At 35.4% G+C, this 18596-nt stretch overlaps 1 protein-coding gene across 1 annotated transcript in view; it reads right to left on the bottom strand.

Annotated features, from left to right (window-relative positions):
• Window positions 1-15503, bottom strand: part of LOC148940502 (uncharacterized) — a 50477-nt gene extending 34974 nt beyond the window's left edge. The window contains exon 1 of the mRNA XM_089105181.1: window positions 15253-15503. Coding sequence (XP_088961307.1) covers window positions 15253-15472 — 220 coding nt within the window. The 5' untranslated portion in view covers window positions 15473-15503. The remainder of the gene's footprint in view (window positions 1-15252) is intronic.
• Between the last annotated feature and the right edge of the window lie 3093 nt (window positions 15504-18596).

Genomic DNA, 18596 nt, shown 5'->3' on the forward strand with positions numbered 1-18596 from the left:
TTACAAGGGTGCACCATTATAAAAAGCCTAAAAATGGTCATGGGTAGACTTTATACGTTTGAGCGTTATAAATAAATATATATATATAGTATTTTTTATAAGCGTGCACCATAATAAAAAGCCTAAAAACGATCATGGGTGGACGTTATATGTTTGAACGTTGTTTGTTTTTTTTTTTTTTTTTTTTTATTTTTTTTTTTTGTTTTTTTTTGGATTTTACAAGGTTGCACCATTATACAAAGCCTTAAAAATGATCATGGGTAGACTTTATATGTTTGAGCGTTATAGATATATATATATTTTTTTACAAGTGTGTCCCATAATGGAAACCTAAAACAATCATATTGAAAACGATTTTACCACTTTAAAATAACTTCTTATTTCAATTCAACGCCTCTTTAGCGTAAAAAGTCAAACTTTAGCGTAAAGAGGGATGAATTGAGGAGGTGGCTACCCTCATATACGGATAAATTTTCTGTTTATTTTAATTTTTAGTATTGCTTCTTACTTTCAGTTGAAAAAAATGTTCTTTTATATAGAATCTAATTGTTTCTCAAATCATACCCAGTCCTAGCCAAGATATGAAGTGAGCTACCGGCCCCATAAACCCTTTGCAAATGGATTAACTGTGTGCTGTTTTTTTAGTTTTTCTGTTAAGGATTCAAATGTCAGATTGTAATTGATTTTGGACAAAATTTTAATACTCAGTCAAAACTTTTGACGAACAGTAGTTTTTTGAATAAGCCCTTAATAATATTTTTCTTACAGAACTTCAGGAGGACAGAAAATTGTATTTATTGTTCATCTCGATGAAAATTCTGCATGACTTTTTATCTTCTACGCGGCTGAACTTATCGAAACCCCTACAGTATGATTCTCTGGTGTTTAAGTACATCATATACTCATGTTTGAATACATTGAAACATTATGTATAAATAGAAAAAGAGACTTACAGTACTACCATTTAAAATTACTGAAAGCAAAGCTCCTGAAAGCCCTTGCCAACCCCTCCTCCCAAGAAATTTCCTGGCAAGATCCATGATGCTTCACCTCAGCTATCCCATCTCTGTGCCGGTAGGCACGTAAATGTAATATCTCATGCTACATAGAAAACCATTTTTGCAATAACGGTTTTTGCAAATCATGCTACATAGAAAACGATTTTTACAATATGTAATAAAAAACCAATTTTATTACAAATACTTTCTTTTGTTCTTAATGTTGAAAATAAACATTAAAATTATAGTAAAATTTTGAGCTGATGAGCTTTCAGCAATTAATATCCTTGTACATCAAATATTCCGTTTAATTTATTATTTCTTTCTATAGTTGTTCAAGACAAATATAGTTTCACTACTAACAAGAGTTTGGATACTGCCCCCTTCCTTAACTGTACATAAAAACTAAAAGCCTACTGCGTCATAGGCGCTTCATTGAAAACAAATTGAATTATATTACAAATATTTTCTTTTCCAGTTCTTACAAAATTGAAAATAAAAATAAAATTAGAGTGAGATAAATTCTTGAACTGATAGATATTTCAACAACTAATATCAATATACATCGACTATTCAATTTGATATTGTCTATACTTTCCAAGACTATTCAAGACGCATATAGTTTTCAGTAAAGTACCAATGACGCAGTAGGTTTTAGACGTATACAGTGAGAGAAGAAGACGCTACCCAAACTCTTGTTTGTAGTGATTTTTGTTAGTTTCAAGCTTCATTTGCATACTCAATTCAAGTTCCACTCGTTTTAAGATTTATTTATTCATTCACGTTAATATCTATTGTATGTCGGTTTGCATTGATTGTTTATTTAATTTCATTGATTGTTTATTTAACCTTGATTTTCATATTCAATCTAAGCATTACTCGCTTTAAGATCTATTTATTCATTTATATTATTACTTGTTGTATGTTTTTTCCTATGATTGTTTATTTAATTTCTGTTTCTTTTTGGGTTTCATTTATTCTTTAATAATAATTTCTGGTCGTTTTGATTTTGAATTTTAACAGGTATTTGTATCTGCTGAGCTTAAGTGTAAACTGACCTTTACTTTTCTTTGAAAAGCTTATTTGTCGGAAAGTTTTTTTAATTAATTCTTGTTTGTTTTTGATTGCAAATGTTTCAAGTTTTTAAAATTTTCTTATTTCAAAATCAAACGTTTGAAAAAAAAAAAAAAATCAAATCTTCAGCAAAGTATCCAAACTGGTATCAAAGTAAAAATATCAAACTGGAAAATGTTTGCCTCTTTGAAATGATCCCCCTTTGAAGTTTATACGACGACCCCTTCTATATGAAGTGCGCCTGGGGAAAAATATAGATGGAGGGGGGGAGGATAGCTGCCCTCCGATCACTTTTGGTCTTAAAAAGTAAATTACAACTTTCAGTTTCCTCTACGAAGTTTATACGAGCATTCCTTCCATAACAACTATTTATACACCTAGGGCATAACTTAAAACGTCTGCCTTCGGGCCCTCGGGGGCTGTGTTCACACCGGAGTTTTTTCTATCTTAACTTTGAAATATTTTTAATAAAATTTCTATCTCAAAAAAAAATTTATCTGATGCATTTAGGGCGTGGAGGGGGGGAGGCAAGTTGCCCTCAAATCTCTTTTGACTCTTAAAAAGTGAACGAGAAAATTCAATTTCCAATCAAATGAACCCTCTCCGAAGTTTATACAAGCTTGTCTTCTATAAAAGTGATATATGCCCCCAGAGCATTACTTACAACCCCTGCCTCCGGGCCATGGAGGGTTGCTTCGACACAGGAGTTTTTTCTTATCTGACCTTTGAATTATTTTTAATCAAATGGCTATTTTAAAGATTTTATCGGATAGGCTTGGGGAAAAAAGGGTGTGTGTGTGGGGGGGGGGGGTAGTTGTCGAATATCTTTGACTCTTAAAAATTGAACTAGAACTTTCAATTTCCAATCAAATGATCCCTCTCTGAAGTTTATACGAGCATCCCTTTCAAAAGAACCATACATGTCCCCAGGAAAACATTTACAACGCCTACCCCCTGGGCCCTGGGGGGTTTTATTGACACTGGAGTTTTTGTTTTCTAATTTTTTAACAATTTAAAAAAAAAAACTGGCTATCTAAAAATTTGTAGCGGAAAGGGTTTGGAGAAAAAGGGCATGGGGGGGCAAGTTGCCCTTAAATCTCTTGACTCTTAAAAACTGAACTAGAACTTTGAATTTCCAATCAAATGAGCCCTCTATGAAGTTTATACGAACATCCCTTTCATAAGAACCATACATGGCCTTAAGGCATAACTCAGAACGCATTTTTCCGGGCCCTGGGTGGTTGTATGGACACCGGAATTTTTTTTATCCGACCTTTGAACTATTTTTTTTAACAAAATATCTACCTCAAAATTTTCATCAGATGGGTTTGGAAAAAGAAGGCGTGGGGGGGGGGGGTAGTCACCCTCAGATCTCTTTTGACTATTAAAAAGTGAACTTGAAATTTCAATTTCAAATCAAATGAGCCCTCTCTGAATTTTATACGAGTATCCCTTTCATAAGAACAATATGAGCCCCATGGCATAACTTACAAAGCCTGCCCCCAGGCCCTGGGGGGTTGTGTCGACACCTGAGTTTTTGTTATCTAACTTTTGAACAATTTTTAACTTAATGGCTATCTCAAAATTTTTATCGGATGCATTCGGGAAAAAATGGGCGTGGGGGGGCTAGTTGCCCTCGTCGACACTGGAGTTTTCGTTATATGTTCTTTGAACTATTTTTAAAAAACTGTTATTTCAAAGTTCTTATCAGATGGGTTTGAGAAAAAAATGGTGTGGAGGGGGGGGGGCTAGGTGCCCTCCAATCTCTTTTGACTCCTAAAAAGTGAACTAGAACTTTCAATGTCTTTTTGCACTTCAGCGAAGTTCAACCAGGAGTCAGGACTGATAAAAAGTAAGGTAAAACAAGGCGATTCAATGAGATGAAAGAAAAATAATTTAAAACACGTTCTTATTGCTAATCCAGCCTTGTTGGCAGCTAACCTCAAAGGTCTTTTTGTGACCGGTTCTGTGTTAATGTCTATTGTCTTTTTTTAAATATTTTGTAAGATCATTTTTAATTAAATTTGTGTACAGAGCGTTTAGTGTATATTCCCCCAAGTCCCTATTTAAGGAAATATTATTATTAATCTTAAGTCTGACTTCAATTGATTCTCGGACAACCTGCTTTATGCCTTGGTCATTGCTAATAAGGGCGGATTCATCAAAAAGTATATTGTGGCTAGGATTTTTAAAAATATGGCTGTCTAAAGCAGAATCAATAGAAACAGTGGAAATATTAGAATCTAGAGCTTTGACTATATCATCTTTATGCAGTTGTATGTGCTTTTCTAATTTCTGGTGTTTTCTACCTACATAGTATTTGCCACAATCACATGGTATCTGATAGACCCCTCTTTGGCGAGTAACTGGGGTTTTTATCTTTGCCAGAATTTAGAAAATTTATGATTTTAAAAATATTTGTGAATACTACATACAGATTATTTTTTGTGCAAACCTTTTTAAGATTTGTAGTGATTTTTGGGTTGTAGGCAACGCTGTTTTAAAGTGAACTAGAACTTTCAATTTCCAATCAAATGAGCCTCTAAGGTTTAAACGAGCATTCCTTCCATAAGAACCATATATGCCCCCAGTGCATAACTTATACCAATTGCCCTGGAGACACTTGGGGGAGTGTTATGTTCAAAGATATAATTTCAGGAACTTTCAACTACGTTGAACAAAATGGCTATCTCAAAATGTTTATTGGATTTGTTTGGGGAAATGGTGGGCGTGGAAGGGGTGTTAGTTGCCTTCCAATCACTTTTGACTGTTAGAAAGGGCACTAGCCATTTAAACTTCCAATCGAATGAGCCCTTTTCGAAGTTTCTACGACAACGCTTTCTATAAAAACCTTATATACCCCCAGGGCATAATTTATAGCCCTTGCCCTAAGGGTAGTGGGGGGGGGTGTCATCCTCAAAGACCTAATTTTCAGAATTTTCAACCACGTTGAACAAAATGGCAATCTCAAAATGTTGATTGGATGTCTTAGGGGAAAAGGTGGACGTGAGGGGGGTGGGTGGGTTAGTTGCTCTCCAATCACTTCCGAATATTAAAAATGGCACTAGCCCTTTGAATTTCCAATCGAATGAGCCCTTTTTGAAGTTTCTACGACAAAGCTTTCTATACATACCTTATATGCCCCAAGGGAATAACTTACAACCCTTGCCCTGAGGTCTGTGGGGGAGTCTCCTCCTCAAAAACATAATTTCTATGTGAAAATCAACTACGATGAACAAAATGGCTATCTCAAAATTTTGATTGGATGTGTTTGGGGAACTGGTGGGCGTGGAAGGGATGTTAGTTGCTTCCAATCACTTATGACCCTTAAAAAGGGCACTAGAACTCTAGATTTCCAATCAAATGAGCCCCCTTTGAAGTCTCTACGACGACCCCTTCAATATGAAGTGCCTCTGGGAATAAAAAATAAATAAATTATAGGTAGAGCAATAGCGCTGCCTAAGTAAAGAACGATGTGAGCACAATGTATTTTTTTTTCTTTCGTGGTCTTTGACCAGGGCACTTCGTATTGAAGTTGTCGTAGAAACTTCGAAAAGGGCTCATTCGATTGGAAATTGGAGTTAGTGCCCTTTTTAATAGTCGAAAGTGATTGGACAGCAACTAGCCCCCCCCCCCCCCGCGCCCATCATTCCCCCAAACGCATCCAATCAAAATTTTGAAATAGTCATTTTGTTTAGCGTAGTTGATTTCCAGAAAGAAATTATGTTTTACAGGAGGACACTCCCTCACAACCCTCAGGGCAAGAGTTTAGTTATGCCCTGGGGGCATATAAGGTTTTTATAGAAGGCATTGTCGTAGAAACTTCAAAACAGCCTCATTTGATTGGAAATTCAAAGGGCTAGTGCCATTTTTAATAGTCGAAAGTGATTTGAGGGCAACTAACCCCCCTCTCACGTACACCATTTCCCCAAACATATCCAAAAAAAATGTTTAGATAGCCTTTTTCTTTCACGCAGTTTAAGGTACAGGAAGTTATACCTTTGAGCAGAACACTCCCCCCACAGTCTTCAAGGCAAAGGTTGTAAGTTATGCCCTGTGGGCATATAAGGTTTTTATTGAAATCTTTGTAGTATAAACTTGAAAAAGGGCTGATTCGATTGGAAATTGAAAGGGCAAGTGGCCTTTTTAATAGTCAACAGTGATTTGAGGGCAACTAACCCCCTCTGACGCTCACCTTTTCCCCAAACACATCCAATCAAAATTTGTAGATAGCCATTTTATTCAACGTAGTTGAAAGTTTTGGAAAATAGGTCTTTAAGGATGACAACCCTCCCCCCCCACAGCCTTAAGGGCAAGGGTTGTAAGTTATGCCCTAGGGGCATATAAGGTTTTATTTGAAAGCGTTGTCATAGAAACTTCAAAAGGGCTCATTCAACTGGAAATTGAAAGGGTTAGTGCCTTTTTTAATAGTTGAAAGTGATTGGAGAGCGACTAACGCCCCTCTCATGCCCACCATTTTCCCAAGGACATCCAATCAAAATTTTTAGATATCTATTTTGCTAAAAATAGTTCAAAGATCATATAAAAAAACGCCAGGATTGACACAACCTCCCAGGGCCCGGGGGATGTAAGTTATGCACTGGGGGCGAATATGAATCTTACAGAAGGGATGCTTGTATAAACTTCAGAGAGGGCTCATTTGACTGGAAATTAAGTTTTAGTTCACTTTTTCAGAGTTAAAACCGATTGGAGGGCAACTAGCCCCCCCCCTTATGCCCTTTTCCCCCGAATACATCAAATAAAAATTTTGAGATAGCCATTTTGTTAAAAATAGTTCAAAGGTCAGATAAAAAAACTCCGATATCAACGCAACCAACTAGGGCCCGGGGGCAGCCGTTATAAGTTATGCCCTGGGGGTATATGAAGTTCTTATGGAGGGATGCTCGTATAAAATTCACAGAGGGCTAATTTGATTGGGAATTGAAAGTTCTAGTTCACTTTTTAAGAGTCAAAAGTGATCGGAGGACATAGCCCCCCTTTTTCCCCAAATGCATCAGATAAAATTTTTTAGATAGACATTTCTTTTTAAAAATAGTTCAAGTCTGATAACAAAAACTCCGGTGTCGAAACAGCACCCAGGGCCCGGGATAAGTCGTTGTAATTTATGCCCTGGGGGCATATAGGGTTCTTAGGGAAGAGATGCTCGTATAAACTTCAAAGAAGGCTCATTTGATTGGAAATTGAAAGATTTAGCTCACTATTTAAGAGTCAAAAGTGATCGGAGGGCAACTAGCCCCCCCCCCCACGCGCTTTTCTCCTAAATACATCCAATAAAAATTTTGAGGTAGCAATTACGTTAAAATTAGTTCGAAGATCATAAAACAAAAACTCCGGGGTCGACACAATCCCCCAGGGTCTGGGGGCAGGCATTGTAAGTTATACCCTGGGGGCAAATATGGTTCTTATAGAAGGAAAACTTGCATAATCTTCGGAGAGCTCATTTGATTGGAAATTAAAGATTCTAGTTCACTTTTTAAGAGTCAAGAGATTTGAGGGCGAATACCCCCCCCCCCCCAACACGCCCTCTTTTCCCCAAATGCATAAAATATAAATTTTGAGACAGACATTTTGTTAAAAATAATTCAAAGGTCAGATAAAAAAAAAACTCCGATGATGACACAACTGCCCAGGGCCCCGGGCCACACGTTTGAAGTTATGACCTGGGGGCATATAAGGTTCTAACGGAAGGGATTCTCGAAATAAACTTCAGAGAGGGCTTATTTGATTGGAAATTGAAAGTTCTATTTCACTTTTTAAGAGTATAAAGTTATCGAAGGGCAGCTAGCATCCCTTCTCTCACACCCTTGTTTCCCCAAATACATCAGGTAAAAATTTTGAGGCAGCCATTTTGTTAAAAATAGTTCAAAGTTCATATAACAAAAACTCCGGGGTCGACACAGCCCCCGCCCCGGGGAGTCAAAAGAGATCGGAGGGCAACACAACTGCCCAGGGTCCTGGGCCAGGCGTTTTAAGTTATGCCAAGGGGCATATAAGGTTTTTATGGAAGGTATTCTCGTGTAAACTTCAGAGAGGGCTCATTTGATTGGGAACTGAAAGTTATAGTTCACTTTATGAGTCAAAAGTGATCGGAGGGCAGACAGCCACCCCACCCTTTTTTCCCCAAATGCATCAGATAAAATTTTGAGATAGACATCAAAAACTCCAGTGTTGACACAGCCCCCAGAGCCCGGGGGCAGTTGTTGTAATTTATGCCCTGGGGAAATATTTGGTTCTTATAGAAGGGATGCACGTATAAACTTCAAAGAGGGCTCATTTGATAGAAAACTGAAAGTTGTAGTTCACTTTTTAAGAGTCAAACGTGATCGGAGGGCAGCTAGCCTCCCCGTCCCAACCCCCTTCCCCTCAAAAATATCAGATAAAAATTTTGAGATAGCTATTTTGCTAGAAATAGTTCAAGGGTCAGATAAAAATTTCCTGTGTCGACGCAATCCTCCAGGGCCCGGGAACAGGCGTTGTAAGTTATGCCCTGGAGGCATATATGGTTCTTATGAAAAGGATGCTTGTATAAGCTTGAAAGAGGCCTCATTTGTTTGGAAGTTGGTAGTTTTAGTTGTGTTTTGAAGAGTCAAAAGAGATCCAAGGGAAGCTAACCCCCCCATGCCCTTTTTCCCCAAACTCACCCGAATAAATTTTTTGAGATAGCCATTCTTTTTCAATGGTTCAAAAATCAGATAACAAAAACTCCGGTGTCGACACTATCCCCGAGGATCCAGGAACAGGCGTTGTGAGTTATGCCCTTCGGGGCATATATGGCTCTTATGGAACGGATGCTGGTAGAAACTGCAGAGAGGGCTAAATTGATTGGAAATTGAAAGTTCTAGTTCACTTTGTAAGAGTCTAAAGTGATCGCAGGGAATCTAGCCCCTGCCCCCTCCACGCCTTTTCCGCCAAATCCATCCGATAAAATTTTTGGGATGACAATTTTGTTAAAAATAGTTCAAAGGTAAGATATCAAAAAATCTGGTGTCGACAAAACCTCCAGGGACCGGGGATAGCCGTTGTAAGTTAAACTCCGGTGTCGACACTATCCCCGAGGATCCAGGAACAGGCGTTGTAAGTTATGCCCTTCGGGGCATATATGGTTCTTATGGAAGGGATACTCGAATAAACTTCAGAGAGGGCTTAATTGATTGGAAATTGAAAGTTCTTGTTAACTTTTTAAGAGTTTTAAATGATCGCAAGGCAACTAGCCCTCCCCTCCTCCACGTCTTTTCCCCCAAATCTATCCGATAGGATTTTTGAGATGAACATTTTCTAAAAAACAGTTCAAAGGTCAGATAACAAAAAATCCGGTGTCGACAAAACCCCCAGGGCCCAGGGGTAGGCGTTGTAAGTTATGCCCTGGGGGTAAATATGGTTCTTATAGAAGGGATGCGTATATATACTTCAGAGAGGGCTCATTTGTTTGGAAATTAAAAGTTCTAGTTCAATTTTTCAGAGTTAAAAGAGATTGAAGGGCAACTAGCCCCTCCCCCATGACTTTTCTCGTACCCATTCGACAAAACTTTTGAATTAACCATTTTGCAAAAAAAAATAGATCAAACATCAAATATTTAAATTTTAGGGTCAACACAACCCTCCAGGGCACGGGGACAGGCGTTGTAAGTTATACCCTAGAGGTATATATGGTTCTTATAGAAGGGATACTCGTATAAACTTCAGAGAGGGTTCATTTGAATAAAAATTGAAAGTTATAGCTCACTTTTAAAGAGTCAAAAGAGATCGAGGGTAAATTAACCCCCCCCCACGCCCATTTTCCCCAGACCCAACCGATAAAATTTTTGAGATGGCCATTTTATTAAAAATAGCTCAAAAATCAGATAATAAGGACTACGATGTTGACACCAACCCCCAGAGCCCGGGGGCAGCTGTTTTAAGTTATGTCCTGGGGCATTTTATGTAAATGGAATTTTTATGTACGGAGAGGTCGTATAAACTTCAGAAGTGGCTCATTTGATTTGAAATTGAAATTTCTAGCTACCTTTTTATGAGTTAGATAAGATAAGATATCTGTCTGGATAGGGAGTAAAACATATTGGCATTATAATAGATTTAGAAGGGTTTACTCTTCTAAAGAGTAAACCCTTAAGCTTAAAGCTTAAAACGAAGAAAAATATTTTTCTATTGAAGTATAAATGAAACCCAAAACGAACAGAAATTAGATAAACAATCAATACAAACAAACATACAATATATACTAATATAAATGAATATATAAATTTTAAAACGAGTGAAATTTATATTGAATATGCAAATCAAGCTTGAAACGAACAAAAATCACTGCAAACAAGAGTTTTGGTATCGGCTCCTTCTCTCACTGTAAAAGTTTAGAGCCTACTGCGTCATTGGTGCTTTACTGAAAACAAATTATATTACAAATATTTTCATTTGTACTTGCATTAAAATTACAGTAAATTTTTGAATTGATGAGCTTTCAGCGATTAATATAATTATGCATCAGATATTGAATTTAATTTATTAGTTCTTTCTAAGATTGTTCAAGAAGAATATAGTTTTAGCACAAACAAGAGTTTAGATACTGTCCCTTTCCTTAATTAAATAAAAAAAACAAGTTTTTCTAACTGAAAGTAAGTAGCGACATTAAAACTTAAAACGAACAGAAATTTATTCCGTATATGAAAGGGGCTGTCCCCTCCTCAACGCCTCGCTCTTTACGCTTAAGTTTTTTATTGTTTTTAAAAATAAAGTTATGGGACAGAGTCAAACTTACCGTAAAGAGCCAGGCGTTGAGAAGGGGACAGCCCATTTCATATACGGTATAATTTCTGTTCTTTTTAAGTTTTAATGTCGCTCCTTGCTTTCAGTTAGAAAAACTTGTTTTTTTATTTAATTTCTGATTGTTTTTTAGTTAATGCAGCTTTTATTTTGGCTCACCGTCATTGAATAAGTAAACAAAATTTGCATAAAAATTTTACTTTTCTTTTGCTAAATGGCTGTCTCTAAATTTCGTTCTGACGTAATTTACAAATTAACTTACGTAACGAACTTCTATATTCGTATATTTTTCTTCTGGCAAAAAATACAAGGTTGCAGATTTTTTCAGATATGAACTTGAAACCTATGTAATAGGGTTTTCTGATACGCTGAATCTGACGGTGTGATTTTCATTAAAATTCTTTCACTTGTAGGGGATGTTTCCCCCCTCTTTAAAAAATCAGGTAAATTTTCTCAGGCTAGTAGCCTTAGATGAGTAATACTAAACCTATTAACATTTATATATTTAGAATCAGCATTATAAGCCCATTCTTTTGACATATTTATTGACATTTTTAAAATTTTTGATTACTATTGAGCCGTATCGCTTGTTTTTTTTATTGTTTTTTTTTATTACGTATATGTTATTACGTATATGAGGGGGTTCTCCCCTTAGTCAATACCACGCTCTTTACGTTAAAAGTTAAAAAAAAATTTAATTCACAAACCCCTGAATCACAAAGGCCGTTTATTTAGAATAGATAGCTCTTTTGAAAGCACTAAAAAAAAAAAAAAACTGTAGCGTAAAGAGCGAGGTATTGACTTGAACGAGAACCCCCTCATATACGTAATAATTTCTGTTCGTTTTAAGTTCTAATGTTGCTACTTACTTTCAGTTGAAAAAACTTCTTTTTTAAAATTTAATTTCGGATCGTTTTTTAAATAATGCTTGGAAATCCGGCGCCCCCTTCATAGAAATATCCCTTACCCCAAAGAAACATCCTCCACGGAAAGATTCTCCCGATTAACACCCTCCTCCAGCCCCCAACCCCTCCACCAGAAGAAAATCATTCCTGAACATGTCTGTATACTTCCCAATAACCAATACAATATGTAAGCAATCGGCAAAGTTCATAACTTACAGCCCTTCCCCTGGGATCTGTGGGGGATTAAGTCATCCTAAAAGACATATTTATTAGATTTTAGACTATGCTAAACAAAATAGCTATCTCAAAATTTTATTTGGGTGACTGAGAAAAAAATGAGCGTGGGAGGGGGCCCAGTTGCCCTCAATTTTTTGGTCCTTAAAAAGGGCACTAGAACTTTAATTTGCGTTCCAATGAGCCCTCCTACGATATTCTAGGACCACTGGGTCAATACAATTACCCCTGGGGAAAAGAAAAAAAAAAACAAATAAACACGCATCCGTGATCTTTCTTCTGGCAAAAAATGGAAAATTCCACATTTTTTTAGATAGGAGCTTGAAACCACTACAGTAGGGTTCTCCAATATGCTGAATATGATGATGTGATTTTCATTAAGGTTCTATAACTTTTAGGGGGTCTTCCCCCCTTTTTTCGGAAATCAGCCAAATTTTCTCAGGTGCGTAACTTTTGATGGATAATATTAAACTTGATGAAACTTATATATTTGAAATTAGAATTAAAATCTGATTCTTTTGATGTATCTATTGGTATCAAAATTCCGTTTTTTAGAGTTTCGATTACCATTGAGCCGGGTCGCTCCTTACTTACAGTTCGTTACCACGAACTGTTTGATTGTAAAAACCTAGAGCCTACTGCGTCATTGACGCTTCCCTGAAAATGAATCATATTACAAATTTTTCTTCGCCAGTTCTTACAGCATTGAAAATGACAATAAAATTACAGTGAAATGAATTCTTGATGGATCTTTCAAAAATTAAGATCATTATATCAAATATTCAATTTGATTTTGTGTATACTTTCCAAGACTATTCAAGGCACATATAGTTTTCAGTAAAGCGCCAATGACGCAGTGGGTTTTAGACTTTTACAGTGAGAGAAGGAAGCGATACCCAAAATTGTTTGTAGTGATTTTTGTTCGTTTCAAGCTTGATTTGCATATTCAATTTAAGTTTCACTCTTTTTAATATTTATTTATTCATTTATATTAGTATCTATTGTATGTTTCATTGCATTGATTGTTTATTTAATTTCTTTTCGTTTTGGGTTTCATTTATACTTTAATAGCAAATTATTTTTCTTCGTTTTAATCTTGGTTTATATATTCAGTTTAAGAATTACTCACTTTAAGATTTATTTATTCATTTATGTTATTACTTGAATGTTTTTTTTTGCTATTTCTGTTTGTTTTGGGTTTCATTAATTCTTTAATAGTAATTTCTGGTCATTTTGAGTTTGAATTTTAACAGGTATTTGTATCCGCTTATCTTAAGTTTAAAATGGCCTTTACTTTTCTTTGAAATTTTTTTTTCCGGAAAGTTTTTCTTAATTAATTAGTTAACATGAAGTGTTTGGCTTTAAAACTACCGTAGTTAAGTTTTTGAATTGTTGCTCTTGATAAGAATAAAGTAAATACACTATTTAATGCCCTTTGAGTCATTATAATTAATGGTTTAATTCATAAGTTTAATCAAAAATTAAATTTAATGAAAACTATAATGAGTGATGGAGATTGGATTTGTTATTATTATTTTTCTTTTATATTTTATTTTTCTATTATTATTTTTAATTCAGTTATTTATTTATTTTTCTATATATTTTTTTTATTTTTTTTATATAGGTTATAGTTTATCTATTTTTGGTTTATCTATAATAGTTTTAATTAAATAGTTGAGGTTCATGAAAATAGTTGAAATAATAGGTAAGTAGTTATGTGGACTTTCGCGCGATCGCAAACCTTAATAGGTTTTCCCAGCGTGAAAGTGTTGTTTAATTTATTTATTTGTTTATGAACCTGGATTAATAAACTTATGAACTTCTGAAAAAAAAATTATAAGAAGAAATGAAAAAAAGTGCTAATTGCCACTTCAAGTCCCTTTAATATCTAGTATTTCTTGCCATATCTTTACAACAGTTAGATATTAATTTGATGTTAATTTTTTTTTTATCTAGACAATGTTAATTAACTGAAAATCGAAAACTTTATAAGGATTCTTCTAAGGTACATGTTCATTATCCATAGGGTGAAAGATTAGGGCCGTTTTTTCACTCGTCAATGTGCTAAGATCTTAAATCTTTTTTCAGAAAACGCTTAAAAGTGAAATATTTGAACAAAGATATTACATCTGTGGTCGTTTTTGTGCAAACGTCTTTCGTCATTCTGCTCTGATCAGTGGTCGGAGAACAATGATGAGTAGATCCTCAAAGATCTTAGAACAAATATGAGTCGAAAAACGATAATCTTTGCAGAAAGATGTAAGATCTTAGTTGAAATTCCTGGTGGCATCCCCTCCCCCCTAAAAATTTCTCATACTTGGAATCTAGATGGCAAAAAAAGGTGGCAATTTCTTTTTGAAAGTACTATTGGAAGTTACTGTCATTTAAATCTTCAAGTAACTTAGCTACAATTTAACTTACTTAGCTACATACTTTATAATTGTACCTTAGGGTTTAAGGCTTCCTGGCCATTGCGACCCCCTTAACCCCTCCATCCCTTACACCGTAGTTTGACTAGTGCTTTACTGAAAGTATTTTATGTCATCTATTTAGCACCAGGGATTCTAAATTTATTCAGTATAAATCCAAGAGTAGCAACACATCAAATAAGTTGCTAGTATTTCAAATATTGTTTCAAAGTTATTACTAATTCATTTCATTTTACTTTTGATTTGAAATAAAGAATGAAAAATCGTGAAATTTAAAATGAACTGGAGACCGAAGAAAACATGTGTGGCAAGGAATATATTATGGCGTAAGTCATAAGGTAAAGGTAAAGCATACGGCATTGTACTTTACAGTCCCTACCGGCGTTGATAATCTCCGTTTCTTGGCCCTACAGCCAGGAAGTGCAATGGGGGGCTGGGGGCCAACCATACTGTGCTTTTGCACACCCCTCCTGTTTACCTTACCCAGATTTCTCCAGGTACCCATTTAAAGCTGGGTCGACTCTGACTGAGCTTACAGAGCCACGCCACTGACCCCCGTCCCAAACCAAATAATTGGGTACACTAGGATTCGAACTCTCGTCCTCTCGGACAACGGATCCTAAAGCCAGTGTAATATTTTAATCAGCTTATTTTCAACTGGATTATTAGTTTTCATTTAAATGAGAAGTTAAAAGTTCAAATGAAAATTTTTTTTTGCGAAAAGTTTAAATGAAAATCTTAATACAATATAAAATTTTGAACCGTAACATTACAGCACGTAACAAATTTTACTTCTAAACAAGTTTACAAAACCATGAAAATAAACTGAATTACCTGGACTGATAGGTCGTTGGCGTTCTGTCTGTGTGAACCTTCCTTTTTCATCAGGAGCACCAAGAGATGGCGCTTTCGTTGCTGTGATGTTCTCTTCGACCTGGTCGACCATAGATGGCCTGTTAATACTTTCATTAACATCGCCAGATGTCGGGATGCTTACAGATGGCGGCCTTTGTTTGTTCATCCCCTCAGCAGGATATACAACACCTGCGTCCATGTTCGTAATACTATGTTCTCCTAAGCCTAAAAGCCGTGTCTCAATTATTGCTTTGATCAGGTGTGTAAGGAGCGATTTTATTTAGCGACAGCGTGTCGGGGGTAGAGGGCAAATTTAGAAACGAAGAATGTGAGGGTGAACATGATAAACACATACAAGATTATGGGGACAATTCTGACATTTGGGGAGGGAGATCTTGGTCCAGAATCACCTCCTCTCCTTCTGCGTGCCCGTTTAATTTAAAGGTAAAGAAAAGAAACAAATTTTTTCTGTAAGTGTTTCTTTCTTGGAAGTGATAAACATTATTATTAAAATACTTTTTATCAAGGGCTTTTGTTTTTCTATATGGGCCTACACATTTAGGCTTAGGAGAGCATGTTAGATGACATTTAACCACATCCCCCAAACCTTCATTCAATGCATGGTCAGTTAAAATCTCAGTTGCAAGGTCATGAACTTGGACAACAGTTTTGCAGATTTTAACCTAGTAGGGCACACTTTTTAATGAAGAAGTAAAGGTGAATAGTCAAAGCAACGATCAATACCTAACCTTTGACAAATTAAGGGTCACCTCGTATCTCCTCTATTAAAAATTGTAACCTCCAGTTATGACTGGTGGCCCTTATATTTGGACCACCTCAAAATTGTTTTGCCTTAGGTTTTTATACCTAGCAGGTTTTGCTAAACCAATATTGAACTTCCCCAGGTTTTACTCCCTCCACTCGGTTAATGAAAGATCAAGCAACTAATCAAATAGCTTTAAAGCTCTTCTAAAACAATGAAACAAGTAAGGCTCAATTAACGTCGCAAAATTCTTCATAAATGGTGATATAAACCAACCACAAAAACGAAGACGCATAATGTGAGTGATTAAAACTGAAAAAAACGCATCTGGTTTTTGGTGATATAAGCCAACCCCAAAAAACGAAGACATATAATGTGAGTAAAAAAAACTGAAAACACATCTGGGTTTTGGTGATATAAGCCAACCCCAAAAACGAAGACAATGTGAGTAAAAAATAAAAAAAGAAAAAAAACATCTTGTTTTTTGTGATATTAAGCCAACCCCAAAAACAAAGACACATAATGTGAGTGAAAAAAATGAAAAAAACATCTGTTTTTTGGTGATACGGTATAAGCCAACCCCAAAAACGAACACATAATGTGACTGAAAAAAAACTAAAAAAACACATCTGGCTTTTGGTGATATTAAATAAAAAAAACAAGTTTTTTAAACTGAAAGTAAGGAAGGACATTAAAACTTAAAACGAACAGAAATTATTCCGTATATGAAAGGGGCTTGCCGCTCCTCCACCCCTCCCTCTTTTAGGTAAAGTTTTTTTTTTTTTTTTAAAATAAATTTTTTTTAATGATTAAAAATTTTTAGGAAATAGAGAGGCGGTTAGGATGAGACCACCCCTGTCATATAAGGAATAAGTTATGTTAGTTTTAAGTGTTGATGTCGCTCCTTACTTTCAGTTTAAAAAACTTGTTTTTTTTATTTAATTTCTGATCGTTTTTTAGTTAATGCAGCTTTTATTTGCATAAAAATTTTACTTTTCTTTTGCTAAATGGATGTCTTTACAAATTAACTTACGTAACTAACTTCTATATTCGTATATTTTTCTTCTGGCAAAAAATACAAAGTTGCAGATTTTTGCAGATATGAGCTTGAAACCTATGTAATAGGGTTTTCTGATACGCTGAATCTGACGGTGTGATTTTCATTAAAATTCTTTCACTTGTAGGGGATGTTTCCCCCTCTTTAAAAAATCGAGTAAATTTTCTCAGGCTCGTAGCCTTTGATGAGTAATACTAAACTTAATAAAATTTATATATTTAGAATCAACATTATAAACACATTCTTTTGATACATTTATTGACATCAAAATTCCGTTTTTAAAATTTTCAATTACTATTGAGCCGTATTGCTTGTTTTTTTATTGTTTTTTTTTATTACGTCTGTGTTATTACGTATATGAGGGGGTTCTCCCCTTAGTCAATACCACACTCTTTACGTTAAAAGTATAAAAAAAATTTGATTCACAAACCCTTGAATCACAAAGGCCGTTTAATTAGAATAGATAGCTCTTTTGAAAGCACTAAAAAAAACTGTAGCGTAAAGAGCGAGGTATTGACTTGGGGGGAACCCCCTCACATACGTTATAATCTCTGTTCGTTTTAAGTTCTAAAATTCCTTCTTACATTTCAGTTGAAATGTAATTATTCCGTATATGAAAGGGGCTTTCCCCTCCTCAACGCCTCGCTTTTTACGCTAAAGTTTTTTATTGTTTTAAATAATAAAGTCGTGAGACAGAGTCAAATTTTAGTGTAAAGAGCGAGGTGTTTAGGAGGGGACAGCCCCTTTCATATACGGAATAATTTCTGTTCGTTTTAAGTTTTAATGTCGCTCCTTACTTTCAGTTTAAAAAAGTTGTTTTTTTTTTATTTAATTTCTGATCGTTTTTTAGTTAATGCAGCTTTTATTTGCATAAAAATTTTACTTTTCTTTTAGAATCAGCATGATAAAAACATTCTGTTGATACATTTATTGACATCAAAATTCCGTTTTTAAAAGTTTCGATTACTATTGAACCGTATCGCTTGTTTCTTTATTGTTTTTTTTATTACGTATATGTTATTACTTACATGAGGGGTTTCTCCCTTAATCAATATCACGCTCTTTACGTTAAAAATTACAAAATTATTATTCGCAAACCCTGAATCACAAAGGCCTGTTTAATTAGAATAGATAGCTCTTTTGAAAGCACTAAAAAAAAACTATAGCGTAAAGAGCGAGGTATTGACTTGGGGGAGAACCCCCTCACATACGTTATAATTTCTGTTCGTTTTAAGTTCTAATATTCCTTCTTAGATTTCAGTTGAAAAAACTTGTTTTTTTTTATTTAATTTCTGCTCGTTTTTTAAATAATGCTTGGAAATCCGGCGCCCCCTTCATAGAAATGTCCCTTACCCCAAAGAAACATCCTCTACGGAAATATTCTCCAGAGTAACCCCCTCCTCTAGCCCCTCCTCCCCCAGAAAAAATCCTTCCTGAAAATGGTTGTATACTTTCCAATAACCAATAAATAATGCTGGCAAGTCCGGCGCCCCCTTCATGGCA

Source organism: Artemia sp. Qi Xiang Cuo, chromosome 19 (assembly GCF_049724085.1).
Source record: "Artemia sp. Qi Xiang Cuo chromosome 19, ASM4972408v1, whole genome shotgun sequence".
In the NCBI taxonomy this organism is placed as follows: Eukaryota; Metazoa; Arthropoda; class Branchiopoda; order Anostraca; family Artemiidae; genus Artemia; species Artemia sp. Qi Xiang Cuo.